At 60.2% G+C, this 14221-nt stretch overlaps 1 protein-coding gene across 2 annotated transcripts; it reads right to left on the bottom strand.

Annotated features, from left to right (window-relative positions):
* Positions 1 to 1355: 1355 nt before the first annotated feature.
* NARF (nuclear prelamin A recognition factor) lies at positions 1356 to 13714 on the bottom strand. Of its 2 annotated transcripts, none has more exons than XM_056115411.1 (12): positions 13558 to 13714; positions 12972 to 13052; positions 11001 to 11144; positions 7682 to 7814; positions 6704 to 6838; positions 4870 to 4988; positions 4498 to 4606; positions 3639 to 3702; positions 3256 to 3390; positions 3018 to 3175; positions 2667 to 2896; positions 1356 to 1772 (listed from the first exon to the last, which is right to left on the bottom strand). In XM_056115411.1, the coding sequence occupies exons 1-11, from the start codon at positions 13582 to 13584 to the stop codon at positions 2673 to 2675; spliced, it is 1329 nt and encodes a 442-aa protein (XP_055971386.1). In that variant the 5' UTR covers positions 13585 to 13714; the 3' UTR covers positions 1356 to 1772; positions 2667 to 2672. The 2 variants fall into 2 exon arrangements, with proteins under 2 accessions (XP_055971386.1, XP_055971385.1); XM_056115410.1 differs by having other exon boundaries at positions 1356 to 1763.
* Positions 13715 to 14221: the final 507 nt, after the last annotated feature.

Raw genomic sequence — 14221 nt, 5'->3', positions numbered from 1 at the left:
ATTTGAAAGGGAAATCTCTTTCTTCTGAGGGGCACCCCCTGGACAACCAACAGGGCTGACCCGTCATTCACAACCAGGAAGCAGGGTGGCCTGGAGAAGTGCTCACAACCAGTGGGGCCAGCATGGCACCAGCAAGACCTCAAGTGTGACCTCTGGCACACTGGCACCACCGTCCTGCACCCTGCACTCCTGGTCACTGAGGTAGACCCTTTAAAAAGCTGCCATCTCTCACAACCTCAGAGCCCTCACTCTGGGTGCTCAGCTCCGACAGCATCTCCACCAGACTTCTGGCCAGCCCAGCAGTGCTTTTTGGGTTTTGGGCAACACTTGTCTACTCAGAACTTAGTCCTGGCAGGGCTCGGGGAACCACGTGGGGTGCCCAGGATCAAATGTGGGTTGGACAATTGCAAGGCCAGCACCCTCCTCGCTGTACTATGGCTCTGGTCTCGATGTCTGGGGCTTCTCAGGACAGGTGCTCAAGACACTTGGCAAGAGATGTTGTTGGGCACCCCTAGGTGCAGTCACCCTAGAGACACAAGACAGGTTCCAGGAGTAGCAGCAGCCACATGAGGACCTTCTTCCAACAATGTCTTCACCCCCTTCTGGGCAGGGAAGATGGAAAAAGGCATAAACATCTGTGTACAAATGAAAGCTTCTTCCTGCTCCTCAACTAAGCTTCAGTCCTAGCACCTGCATACCTGCTTTTCAGAACATGGCATGGGGCTAGGGTGGTGCTCACACCTGGCCCTGGCATGGTCCCCACAGAGCCCACAGGGGACCTGAGACAAACCATACCAACCTGATCCACGGAGCGCGGCATGCCATGCCCCTGTGCCCCGGTAGTCACAGTTCCTCTGTTCAGCATGCACGGGCTGTGGTCCCGAATGAAAGCATACAGAGTGGAGAGGGTGGCTGGGCTGCCCAGTGGGTCTGCGCCCTCCCACAATTGGACAAGACACAGCGAGGCCTGGCCTCGTAGCATGGCAGGAGCTGCCGGTGCCCATGTCATGGGGCTGCCTCCCGCCCCACCCTGGACCACCATCAGACCTGGAGGGCAGCAGGTTGGCACCAGCCCCGCTGCAGCAAAGCAGAGGACGTGGACCAGAACTCTCAGGCCTGGCACTGTGTAGACAGCCTGTATCACAGAGGGGGAGGCCCTGGCACGCTGTGTGCAGGTGAGAACGTGCACCTTTCCGTAGCACACGCTCATGCCAGACCCTCACTGGCTGCTGCTCCCAGGGCTCTGCATGACAGTGACCCTCAATGAGATGTGGCCAAACCGGACCCCAAAGCGGAGACCCGCCTGGCACCAGGGCTCTGGCTCTTCTAGGCACACGTGGTCCTGGCACGGCAGCTACACGCTCACGCACACACTTCAACCTTTATTCACAGTCATCACAGCAGGTACAACAGAATTGTACACAGATTAAAAGCAGAAAATAGATCATTTAACGCCACATATCCAGTTACGAACCCAGAGTAGACAGTCGCGACAGGACAAAGGGCACCACAGGGTCCAGTGTCACCACCTGTGTCACCACTAAGTGCGTTGTTTCCCAGGCACCTGGGCAGACCCTCGCCTGAAGGCATCCAGGGAGACCGGCTCCAACCCTCTGACCCTCCTGACATCCCAGCAAAGTGCTCATGAGCCGAGTGAGGGACAGTCCCCGGGAGGGTGCGGTGGCCCAGCTGATCCTTCTGGAGAGGGGGCAGATGTCCTCATCCATCTCTGGCTGTGCTGGCCATCCTCACGGCTGCCTCCTCTGCAGAGACTGAATGAAAAGTGGGAATTTGGGGACCTACAGGGCACTCCAGTCCCAGGATTTAGACTTTCACTATTTATTTTCATTCAGGGGCCAGACCGGCAGTGCTCAGGGATCGCCCTTGGCCAGGCTCTGTTCAGCCAGCACTATGTGGTATGGGAAGGAACTAGTGTGGCTGACTGTGTGCGAAGCAAGTGCCCCACCCGGAGTGCTACCCCAGAGGCCCTTTAAAGACCTGCAAACCCACATCTTCTTTTTTTTTTTTCCTTTTTGGGTCACACCTGGTGATGCTCAAGGTTACTCGTGGCTCTGCACTCAGAAATTACTCATGCCACTGCTCGGGATGCTGGGTCAGCCGTGTGCATGGCAAACACGCTACCTGCTGTACTACTGTTCCAGCCCCACAAACAAACCCACTTCCACGGACCTGTTCATGTCCAAAAGGGTATCGGAGTCACATATGGCACAATGCCAAGGGTGATTTAAGTGGCTAAGAGGCCACAGAGACAGTACAGCAGACAGGGCGCTGACCAGGGTTTGATCCCCAGCACCCCACATGATCCGCCAAGCCTGACAAGAGTGATCCCTGAGAGCAGAGCCAGGAGTAAGCCCAGAGCACTGCCTGGTGTGGCACCAAACCAGAAGAATGAACTTGGGATGGCCAGGATTGCCGCCCACAACGTTTCCGCCCCAGAATCTCGGGGACCCAGTCTGGGCAGTGGGGCCTGGCGTTTCTCCCGAGGCAGCAGCCCGTCCCTGCTGGGCTGTCAGCAGGTTCAGTGAAAAGGAGACACTGGCTGAATGAAACACTTGAGAACAAGGATTAGCTCAGCGGGAACAGCCCCGCGAGAGGCAGAGGCTGCGAGAAGCCGCTCAGGGCTGGGACACCACTCCCGGACTCACCTCCCCTCACCACTTGATGTCCCGGCTGCTGGCAGGGGGTCCCTGGTGTGCCGTGCGAAGGGCTTCCCGGGCTCTGGGGGAGTCAGCACCGTCCAGCCACTCGCGGTACAGCTGCTGCACGTGGGCGCTGCTCTCAGGGGCCCGCACCGGGACCGCAGCGTACAGGGCTTCCATCTGGCCCAGCAGCACCTTGTCCTCTGAGTGGGTTTGGCCACGGCCATTCAGGCACCCTGGAAGACAAGTGTGGCCTGTCCTTCCCCTGCTCCTGGACCCCAACCGTGCTCTCACCTCCCAGAACTCCTCCCTTGCCTGTAGGCGGGCCAGGCACCTGCCCAGCCCTGAGCATCTTACCCCCGGGGCAGGCCAGGACCTCCACAAAATGGTAAGGGGCTTTGCCCCTCTTCAGCTTCAGGACCACATTCTGAATGTTCCGGAAGCCGTAGGCAGCCGCGAAGCGTAACAGGACCTGGCCCTCCTTCTCCAGGGTGACCTCCTGCAGGTCTTTGTTCCTGTGGGAAGAGCCCACAGAGGCGGGTCACTTTCCAGCCCAGCTCCATGCCAGGACCCCACCCCTGACCACACAGCTGACCTCAGGGTACGGTAGGTGACCTCCCCCACGTCCTCATTGAACAGCTCCTTGGCCGCGTGTCTGAAGATGTGTGCAAGGTAGCCATCGGAGCGGGCCCCGTCGTGCCGCCTCAGGTCTTCCTCCAGGTCCCCGAACCTCAGGGGACACAGCAAGGGACAGCTAGACTCAGGCCCCTCCACAAGCTCAGGGCCCACGGTCACCGCCACAAATGGCCGCAGCGTGGACAGTCTCCCGCTCTGGTCTGACCCACTGCCAGTGTGGGAACCAGTCAGTAACCTATGGCACTCACCCTCTCACCCTTCCTGCCCTGAGGACATACACAGGTCCACGGGGACCATAGGGGCAGGAGCAGGCACCCCGCCATCCCCTGCAGGCCCACTCACAATGTGTCCATGGCCGTGTCCCTCACCGCCAGGTCACTCTTCTCCATCATCTGAAGAACTTCACCTGTGACAGGTCGTGGGTGTGAGGCAAAGGAAGCACCGCCCTTGCCGACCTGAAAGTGCCAGGTAGGACCGGGAGCTGCTGGCCGCCCCCAGGGACACTGAGGGACGTGCCTTCTCGCCAAGGCTGCGGTGATGCTCACCCACCCATCTCTCCTCCCAGAAGAACTGTGGACGGTGGGATCTGCACAGACCTGCCAGGGGGGCTCCCCCCGTTTGTTCCCTTGAGGTCAGGGTCCCAGGAAAACCCAGAGCTGATTTCCAGGGGTGCACAGGCTGGTGGCAAACATGAACCCCGGGGTGCTGGACCACCTCTAGGAGCCTGTGGAACCCTGATGCAGAGGCTGGACCCAATGCCCAAGAGCCTGCACTGGGGGGGTCCTGACTGGCCCAAGAGCTTCACGAGTACCTGTGACCTCCAGTTTTCAAGTTCACCCACTTCAGTAATTTTCTGTTTTGGTTTTGGTGCCACACCAAGAGTAATCAAGATTCACTCCTGGCAGGCTCGGGGCACCCTACTGGTGCTAAGGATTGAACCTGGGTCAGCTGTGCACAAGGCCAGCACCCTACCCCACCAGTCCCTGAATGCTTCTGCTCTGGCAGGGCCATGGCGGAGCCCAGGGTCAGACATGCATAGCCCAGGTCTTGCCCTCCCCGCCCAGGCTGGTGCAGGGGCCGGCAGGGCCCGACCAGTGGGGGCTGTTCATGCGCAACCCGGGGCTCCCAGAGTCCACGTCTGGGTCACGGGGGGCCAGAACCTTCCTTACTCCGGGGGTCGCTCCACAAGGCCGGCCCTCACCTGAGGTCAGCACACAGTCGGCGCCCCGGAAGTCTTCCCCGAGGGCCTCGAGCTTCCGGTCATAGCAGGGGGCCACAACCACGTGGAAGAGCTTGTCTGGGGGCAGGCTCTGCGGGAGGAGCAGCCGAGCTGGTGGGTGCTGCCCAGCGCCGTCCCTCCCACAGCCCTGTACAGGCCCACTGGACTGTCCCCAGGCGCCACTCCTTCCCCGCACAGACCAACACTGGCAGCAGGGCACACATGGCAGTCACTTGGAGCCCCTAGGCTGAGAAGCCCCCGGCCTGTCCTCCAAAGAGCAGAGATGCAGCAGGGACGCTGGAAGGCCAGGAGGGGCATGGGCACTCAGAGGTCAAGGGTCATCAGTCAGCTTACCTGCCTCCTGGCGAAAAAGTCCTTCACTAGTGAGCCCATGATCTGCTGGGGGGACTTGGCGGTGCAAAGGTGGGGGGTGATGGGGTCCCCCAGCACTCGCTCAGCATATCGAACCCAACCTACAGAGAGGCCCAATGCAGGTGTCATTAGGCAGAAGACCAGGGGTCCCTGCTGGCCCCGGGTGGCCCCCAGAGCAGAGGACACTAGGAGTTACGATGAAGTAGCCAGCCCACAGCCCCGAGTTCTGGGGAGGGGGTTGTGGTCTGAAAGCCCAGGTACCTCACAGCACACCTCAGTGGGCAGAGGCCTTTGAGCCACGCCCCAAACCGCAGAGGCCACCCCTGCACTGCAATGCGTGGCCCCAGACCCAACCTCCTCCCACCATGAAGTGCAAAGCAGCCCCTGACATCTAAGGACCATGCCGTGGACATCATCAGAGCTCCCTCGCAGAGCAATGCTGATCCAATGCAAGGAGAGGGGGAGGGCGGAGCGGTAGCACATGACCAACCTAGGTTCGATCCCCCATCCCTTATGGGCCCCTGAGCACAAGAGGAGTGATTCCTGGGTACAAATCCAGGAGTAGCCCCTGAGCTTCACCAGGTGTGACCCCCAAAAACAGAGAAAAAAGATTTAAAGAAAGCAACAAGTGGGACAGGGAACACAGAAATAGAACAAAATCCCAAACTGACGGCACCCCATGGGGTGCCTCCCCTGCTCCCACTGGCATGGCCCTGCCAGAGTGCCCTACAAGTGGGCTTCAACACAGTTCAGAACTTTCCATCTGGAAAGCCTGTGAGACTGCCTGGTGTTCAGGACGGACAGTCCCTCAGACACCTGGACCAGGCTTAGCCGTCTCTGGACGGGCTGGGACACTCCTGGGACGTGGGCATCTGTGGGCCACAGGAACCCACCAACCAGGTAGGCCATGCTATCATTATCCAATGACCAAAGTGCCATCTTCTTCTTCTTCTTCTTCTTCTTATTATTATTATTATTATTATTATTATTATTTGCTTTTTGAGTCACACCCGGTGATGCACAGGAGTAAGTTACTCCTGGTTCTGCCCTCAGGAATCACTCCTAGCGGTGCTCAGAGGATCCTATGAGATGCTGGGAATCGAACCCAGGTCAGCCATGTGCAAGGCAAATGCCCTATCCACTAAGCTATTGCTCCAGCCCCGTGTCATCTTATTTTGGGGGACCACAATCAGTGGGGCTCAGTGGACCCACTGTGGTGCTGGGGACCAAACAAGGGTCAGCTATATGCCAAGGCAGGTGCCTTATTCTCTATGTATCACACTGGCCCATGAAATGCCGCGATTTTTTTTGGGGGGGTTGGTTTAGGGGTCACACACGACGGTGCTCAGGCATCACTCCTGGTGGAGTGAGGCATATGCAATGCCAGAGACGAAACCCAGTGGGCAGCATGCAAGGCAAGCACTTTACCCTTTGCACTGTTCACTCTGGTGCCAATATGACTATTCTTTTTCTGGCTTGGGGGCCACACCATCTGTGCTCAGCGCTTACTCCTGGCTCTGAGCTCAGGGATCACTCCTGGCAGGGCTCAGGGGATCACCACATGATGACTGAACCCGTGTGCAGGGCAAGGACCCTACCCACTGCCCTACTGCTCTGGCCCAACTTTTAACACAGACTATGTTTACTCAGAGCCTCTGGAAGTACAAAAGTGCAACGAGAAGAAAATGCTGAGCTGCCAGGGTACCTCCCAAGCATCCAGAGCTCAGGAAGGTTCTGGTTTCCTGCTCTGTCCTGCTCTTTTTTTCCTGTTTTTTTTTTTCCCCTGTCCCACTCTTGGCCAATAGCTGGCACTCACCAGGACAGGCAGAAGTCAGCATGGGTAGCGTGGCCTCTCTGTCGCTGTGCCGACGGTACCGATGCACGAATTCTTTCTGACTCTCCAGGATGCTAAAATCGGCAGCAATTGTTGTATCGAACACATAGTGCACCCCTGCAGGAAGAAGGGGCACACTCAGCGTGGCACGCGTGGAGCCCTACTTGTGGCCCCCCTCCCTGCCTGAAGTTCGGGCAGTGTGTGTGGCTCAGCACACAGGACCAGGGCCTCCTGGGATAGTCTGTGCTCAGCCTGACAGTGTGGTCATGGGACCGCTCATGAAACACGCCTTCTCTCTCCACGTCTGTGTCTACAAAAACACGAAGAATTGCCAGGGCCTGTGGGGCTCACAGCAGCCTCCTCCAGCTGCCTGTGAAATCAAGTCTCATGCTGTCATCTTGGACTGAACCTCCTGAACATGAAGCAGAGGTGGGGGCAAGGGCGGGCAGAGAGCACAGTGGGGAGGGCGCTTCATTCCCAGCACCACCAGGTGTGGCCACAAGCCCAGATGATACAAATAAAAGCGGACGACAGGAAGGACAGGCCAGGAGCAGGAGGCTGCAATGGCTCTAGAGTCATGTGGTGTCCTCCCAAAGCTGCTGTGAAGTGACGGGCTGGCAGATGGCCCCGCTGGTGCTGCCCGCAGTGATGGGACAGCTGTCTGCATCAGCGCACGTGAGTCTGTGACTGTCCGACACACCATCAGATGGCTGGAGTGACGCCCCCGAGCTCTCACAGGTGCTCCTTTCACTCTGATCTTTCACGAATGAGCTCGAGAGGTCACGGGGTCATGGGCCAAGGTACAGACTCACGCAACTGATCCACAACACCTAAAGGGGCCTCACCTAGACTTTTTTTTTCTGACACTTGAGTTTACTTTTATTTTTTTTTTTATGTATGAATACTGCTATTTATTCAGCCACTGATTAGCTGACTGAATTGGGCATGAACTCTACTCACCTAGACTTTTGAGGAAGCCGCAGAGTTTCCTGGATGCATCGGTCACACTGAGGCTGAACTTAGCAGCGAAGTAAGGCAGAGCCTGAGGACACACGGACACCACCAGCACCTTGTGCTTTGAGGTGTCGCATTTCTGCAGGGAGAAGAGGACAAGTCTGTGGGTGCTCACATCTGGGGGCGGGTCTGCAGAAGACAGACAACCCGCGCGCACATACCAAAGAGATGATAAGACTGGAATCCTAAGCATGAGGCCTTTGAGAGTGATACTTCAAGGGTCAACGTGGGTATCCGGAGAAACCATGTTTATGTGTACATACGTGTGTGTTGCTGTGTGTGTGGTGTATGTGTGTATTTTTGGTTTGTGTAGGGACACGCCTGGCAGTGCTTGGGATCACAATGTTCAAGGAGCCAACAGTGGTACTAAGGACTGAACCCAGACCCCTGGCAGACCAAGTGAGCAATACAGTCCTTACGCTATCTCCCCAGCCTCGGATAAATGGATCGTGAATTCATTATTAGAGTTGGCAGGCTGGCAGCTCAAGGTGTGGGCCCGAGGCTGTGGTGCTGTGGGGCCCTTGGGTGCGGGGGCATCCAGGGCCACAGCTGGGGATACCGGAGAGGCCCTGTGGTACCAGACTCAAAGCTGGGTCCCTGAATGTCCTGCCTTTGTCTTCCCGGCTATATCATCTCTCTAGCCCATGGTTAGCTTATTTTATTATTTTGCTTTTTGGGTCACACCCAGTGATGCTCAGGGGTTACTCCTGGTTCTGCACTCAGGAAATACTTATGGCGGTGCCGGGGGGACCATATGGGATGCTGGAGATTATGGGGATGCAGGGTCAGCTGCATGTACGGCAAACATTCTATCTGCTGTACTATCGCTCTAGCCCTTCTGTGGTCATTTTAAAGTGAAGACACAAAGTACGATACTGGCCACAAACAAGGGGAATAAGGCGTAAGAGAAACACTCAGACGTATTTCCATTAATCGTATGTGTTGAAGAGACCAGCCTCCAGCCCACCCTGTCCATCAGCAAAACTGAGCCACTGCTGAGATGCGGCCCACACTCCCCGTTCCTCAGGGGTTCTCCAGCACAGCTCGAGATAAGCACCCCTGGGGCCAGTGCAGATGCCTGGTGCTGCTACCATCCCCAGCACCACCAAGAGTGGCCCAAGTCCCCCAACCCCCGAATAAGCATAGGCTAACAAGAGCCCAAGAGGAACCAGGCATGAACCATGCAGAGCCCCAGAACCGGGGGGGGGGGGGGGGGGGCAGGGGGCGGCAGTGACACCGACTCAACAAGCACAGCCAGGCGAACAGGACACACACGGCTCTAGGCTGCCCTGAGACCACCCAGCAGGACAGTCAGCCAAGTGCAGGACCCAGCTGCCGGCACCCAGGCGGGTCAGACCCGACCTCCCAGCTCTCTCTCACAGGACTCACGCCAGGGAGTGTGCAGGACGGAGCTGAGGGTGGCATAGCTGAGAAATGGGGGCAGCTAAAGGCAGGAGGCAGCCGTCACCTACCGACTGCCCCTCCTGAACCGGAAAGGTCACCTGCAGCAGGGATGCCATCCAGCATGACCTAGCAGGGTCTGGGCACTGTCCTACAAGCAGGGAACCATGCTGAGAGCAGTGACACACCAGGACCTCACGGCGCCACTGCCATCAGAGACACGGCCACAAAGAGCCAGAGGGGCTGTGGCGGGGGACGCCACTGTCACACTCAACCAGCACACGTCCCATGGCTGAGGCGTGATGAGAACACGCAGCTCCATTCATGTACTGCGTGGCACCCTGCCAACCCCAGTTCAAGTGCCCGGCACTGCACAAGGTCCCCCAGACCCCCCAGGGGTCACTGCTGAAGAGAGCCAGGGATGGACCCCAAACCAGAGAAACAAGCAAAATTATTCAAAATCACACTTACAAAATAGCCACTGACCTAATAGGACATTCACTGGCTTTCCAATGACCAAAGTTCTAGAAAAAAATGGGCCACAGGGGCAGGGAAGGGGCTTCCCAGCAGGAGCCCACCTCCTCCTCTCAAGAGTGCAACATGTCACCAGCATGACAACGAGCCCGGACCCAATCACTATCAGGCTGCAAGACAAGACCCCTCCCTGACAGGACTGCCCAGGTCTAGCAGCATCTCCTGCCAGACTGACCCACTCCTGAAATGCAGAGAGCCCTGCACCTTGTGCAAAACCAAGAACCTGAGAAAGAACAAAGCACCAGGGGGCAGAGCGATAGGACAGTGGGGAGGGCACTTGCCTGGCACACAGCAGACACAGGTGCGATCGCTGGCACCCCATAAGGTCCCTGGAGCCAACCAGGAATGATGCCTGAGCACAGAACCAAAAGTAACCCCTCAGCATGGCGAGTGTGGCCCCAGAATAAAAATAAAAGAAAGCCAAGAAAAGTTCGAACAGAAAACCCATAGTGAGAGTGAAATCTCAACCACTCCAGTGGGACAGGGCCTCGTGGCAGGGGGTGGCAGGGGGCCCCAGCACTGAGTAGACAGGGCTGGCTGGTGTCCCACTCACCACGCGAGTGAGCGACAAGCGGCCCGCACTGGCCCTGGATGACAGGCAGGTCTCCGACCCCGCCCAGAGTCAGGAGAGGCTGAGGACTTGCTGTGGGTGAGGCCACTGCACCAGACCCTTGCCGTGCCAGAGGCTGTCAATGCGGGTTCCGCAGGCCCGGTCCCAGCCCCACTCAGGTCTTTCAGGCATTCCGGGAGGACAGAGCTGCCAAGTGGGAGCGCAGGGGGTCCGCCACTCTTGATGGCCTCCCAGGCCCACCACGCCATGCGCCTGCTTCCACTCATGGGGTCACTGGGCAGACACATCCTGGAATAGCCCTTGCACTGAGTGGGAGTTTGGTGCTCTGGGTACAAAGTGTACCAGGGCAGAATGGGCAGCAGGCTGGGCACCGTGGGCACCGCACTGCCGGGGAGACCCCAGCCAGAGATGGCACGCAGAGCATGGAGGCTGAGAGCAGCATTGAGGACTGCGGCTTTCAGGGCACCTGCCTCGGGGCCCCACAGGCATCAGTGCTCAGGGGTCGCACCCAGGCTCTGCAGAGCCACGCTGGATCACCACCACTGTATGGCGGAGGTCCAGCCTGCCAGACGCCCCGTCTCCGCCATGCCACCACCACCAGGAAGCCCGCCGAGGGTGCTGGACACAGCCACTGCCCAGGCAGCAAGGGAGCACAGCGAGGGAGCACACCAAGGGGTCTGCTCTTGAAGGTCAGGATGAGAGGCTTACAGGCCTCGCCTGGCAGTTGCCACAGTGCCCACAGGTGCCCAGTCACTGTACCTTATTGAGGTTCAGAACTCGGAAGAAGCCCTTGGTGTTCTGCTGGGAAACTTGGACGCTTTCCTCTGCCGTCATGCAGCTGTCACAGGCCAGGCAGTCACTCAGAAAGATCTTGGCCTCGGCCAACTTGTGGAACTCTCCCTTCTACAAAAGAAAGTATCTGACCTGATTCTCCTACTCACCCTGCAGGCTGTGTAACATGAGCTCGGCAGGGAGCAAAGCCGCCACCAAATGCCATGAGACACACCACGAGACATGGGGCGGCGGGTGTGGGAGGCGCGGGGACACGGGTCAGGGGTGTGGGAGCCGCGGGGACACGGGGCAGTTGGTGTGTGCGTGCTGCGGGGACACGGGGATATAGGGCCAGTGGGTGAGGGAGTGCCGTGGAGACACAGGCCAGAGGGCGTGTGTATATGCTGTGGGGACGTGGAACAGCAGGTGTGTGCTTCCCATGGGGACACAGGACAGTAAATGTGTGTGTGCTACGGGGACACGGCCCTGCAGGTATGTGCATGCCATGTGTGCTGCGGGGACACGGGCCGGCGGGTATGAGTGCTGTGGGGACATAGGCCAGCGGCATGTGCGTGCCATGGAACACAGGACAGTGACTGTGTGTGTGCTGCAGGGACAGGGACCAGTGGGCATGTGCATGCCATGGGGACATGGGCCTAGTCTTGGTCTCGGCAGGTGGCAAAGTCACACAGATGAAGGTCACACTGTGTCTGACCTTCCCCGTCCTTCTCTCCCCTCCTCGTTCTGGAGCCCCCAGATGCCTGGAGCTGGCCCAACAAGCCCACGTGCTGACACCCACAGCGGTTCACGCGGCAACCCCAGACACAGGCATGGCCCTGCTGGCCCAGCACTTCCTGCGCAGACCCTCACAGAAGGGGGCGGAAGCTCTGCTCAGCTCTGCGGCTCGGGTGGGGTCTCTTCTGCACGCTGGGACACGAACGTGCTCACCAAGTGTGGCGGGTGCTTCTGGGCGCAGGACCACTGCAGCCATTCCATCACCAGGACCCGAGGCTGGGTTCTCCCTTCCCTGTACCTCCAAACAGGAATGGCACGTGGCCCCCAACCTTCTCCCACATGTGCCACAGTAAGGCACCTTCTGGGACGGCCTCACCCACCAGAATCTGTCAGGGGCAGCGCCTGGCACACAGTTGGTGCCAAACGGATGCTACTGAGCTGCTCTGGGAATCCCGCTGGGATGTGCATATTCCAGACACCACTGGCCGCCTCAGCTTCCTCTACCTGCTCTGCATCTGGGACCAAACGAGCCACACATGTGGCCCCTCCCCTGCAGCCTGGGACCACAGCAGCCCACCCTCTGACCCGCACCTCAGATCCCCTCTACTCCCCTCCTGCCCACCCCTCCTCCCTGGGAGCACCCTGTCCAGTGGCACACCCCACCGTAGGCCCCCACGAGGAGTCCACCCACTGGGCTGGCAGGCTGGAGGCCAGGCCCCGCGCTGCGTTATCAGCCTCACCAGGCCCTGGCAGACACCCAACTCCACACGGCTAGATAAGGGACTCCAGAGTGGACGTGTGGCTGGGGACCATGGGAACAGGCAGGACACAGAGCTGCCAAGAAGCCGACCACCTGCTCCACGCTGCAGACCCGGACTATGTTCTCAGGAGCGCCACACTAGGCTTGCTCCCTCTGAGATGGAAACACAGGGCACCAGGGTGAGAGCAGGAATCTGGTGCAGACACTGCTGGCGCGGCCAGGAAGCCTCAGCGGTGAGTTTGAGAGGAAGCACTGGGAAGCAAAGCCGCAGACCAGGAGTAGGAGCCATTTCCCTGGTCGCCTCCCTGGACACCCATTCACAGCACAGGGCTTTCCTCACCAAAGAGGCAAGTGTAACTGCCATGGGTCTAGGGGCCATCTCAGGGGCTGGGTGAGTTCAGGTGCCGGGTGGGGAGGACAGGGGTGGCAGCCGCAGGCTGACCCGGCACCCAGTGTCTACTCACCTCTCCATTCTCCTGGGCCAAACTAGGGACATCGTCGGCTGCATCCTCCTGGTCTTCGGTCTTAGATTTCTTACTACATTCCTGGAGAGGAGCAAGGAACACAACACAACGCTGGACGCTCCCTGGGAGACGCTCCCTCCGCTAGGGCCCCCTCCAGGGCAGGAGACTGGCACCCACCCACAGGGTCCCTGCGTCCTTCCCGGGCGGTCCTGGCGGGCGGCTCGGCACGGCTGACACAGGGCAACTGCCACCGTGCCACGGGGCTAGGGCGCATTACACAACCCGGCTGATGCGAGCACCCCGGGCGGCAGAGCCGCTGACCGCGGGAGGAAGGCACGCAGAGTCAGGTGACCTCTGCCCAACTCCAAAGCGGCCCCTGCAGTAGGCTCCCGGCGGGAGGGCGAGCGCGGGGGCAGCTCAGCGTGCTGGGCGGCCGGGTGCGGGCGCACGGGGCCACCGCTGCCCCTGGCCGGGCGCTGGTCAGCGCTGGTCAGCCCTGGCCAGCCCGGACGAGCCCGGCCGCGGACTGCTAACCCCGACCCTGACCTAGGCCCGACCCGGCGGGCGCCCAGCGCGCGGGACCCACCTTCCGCGTGCAGTGCTCACACTTCATCTGGAGCGGGGCGGCGGGAGGCCAGCCGGGAGGTTTGGGCAGCACCGGTAGACGCGGTCACCGCTGCCCGCCGCCCTTTGTTGTCGTCGCCCTCGGTGCGGCCCCGCCCCCGGAGCCGCGCCGGCCAATGGGAGCGTCGAGAACGAGAGCCCGCAGGTTTTAGCCAATAGGAGCCCGCGGAGGGCGCCGTGGCTCCCCCTACGCGGACCCATTTCGGCCAATGAAGGTGCGGAGGAGGGGCGGGTCGCGCTCCAGAGCCAATCGGTGCGGGCCGCCCCGAGCGGACGCCGCGGGCGCCGGCCCGGGTCTCCGAGCGGTTTTCGCAGTGCGGGAGGCGCTGCGGCTCGGGGGGCGCCCTGTGGCGGGCTGCGGAGCGCGGCCGTCCCGGCCGCTCCGGGCTCGCGCCGGCGGAAAGACGCTGCCATGGCCGGGGGGGCAAGCGCGGCCCCGGCCCGCCGCCATTGCCGCGGCCCGGCGCGTCACGTCGCCCGCGAGGCTGCAGCGCGCAGGCGCGGGCCGGCACGTGGGCGAGAGCGCGAGGCCACGTGGGCCGGGCTGGCGGTGGGAGGGGGGTCGCGTGCACACCCCCTGACCGCCGGGCCGCACCTGCCCCTTTCCCGGGTCTCAGGACCCCAAG

Source organism: Sorex fumeus, unplaced genomic scaffold (assembly GCF_029834395.1).
Source record: "Sorex fumeus unplaced genomic scaffold, SorFum_2.1 ptg000029l, whole genome shotgun sequence".
In the NCBI taxonomy this organism is placed as follows: Eukaryota; Metazoa; Chordata; class Mammalia; order Eulipotyphla; family Soricidae; genus Sorex; species Sorex fumeus.
The sequence above is the reverse complement of the archived record's forward strand: the minus strand, read 5'-3'. Positions and strand labels throughout refer to the sequence as shown.

Bases quoted from the DNA above. Each gene is read 5' to 3' on its own strand.
- NARF (XM_056115411.1), bottom strand. From the start codon at position 13,584: ATGAAGTGTGAGCACTGCACGCGGAAG. The intron at 3,703-4,497 runs GTGAGGGCCGGC...GACCTGTCACAG, and splicing joins CGACTGTGTGCTGACCTCAG to GTGAAGTTCTTCAGATGATG. The intron at 2,897-3,017 runs GTAAGATGCTCA...CTTGTCTTCCAG, and splicing joins GGTCCTGGCCTGCCCCGGGG to GGTGCCTGAATGGCCGTGGC.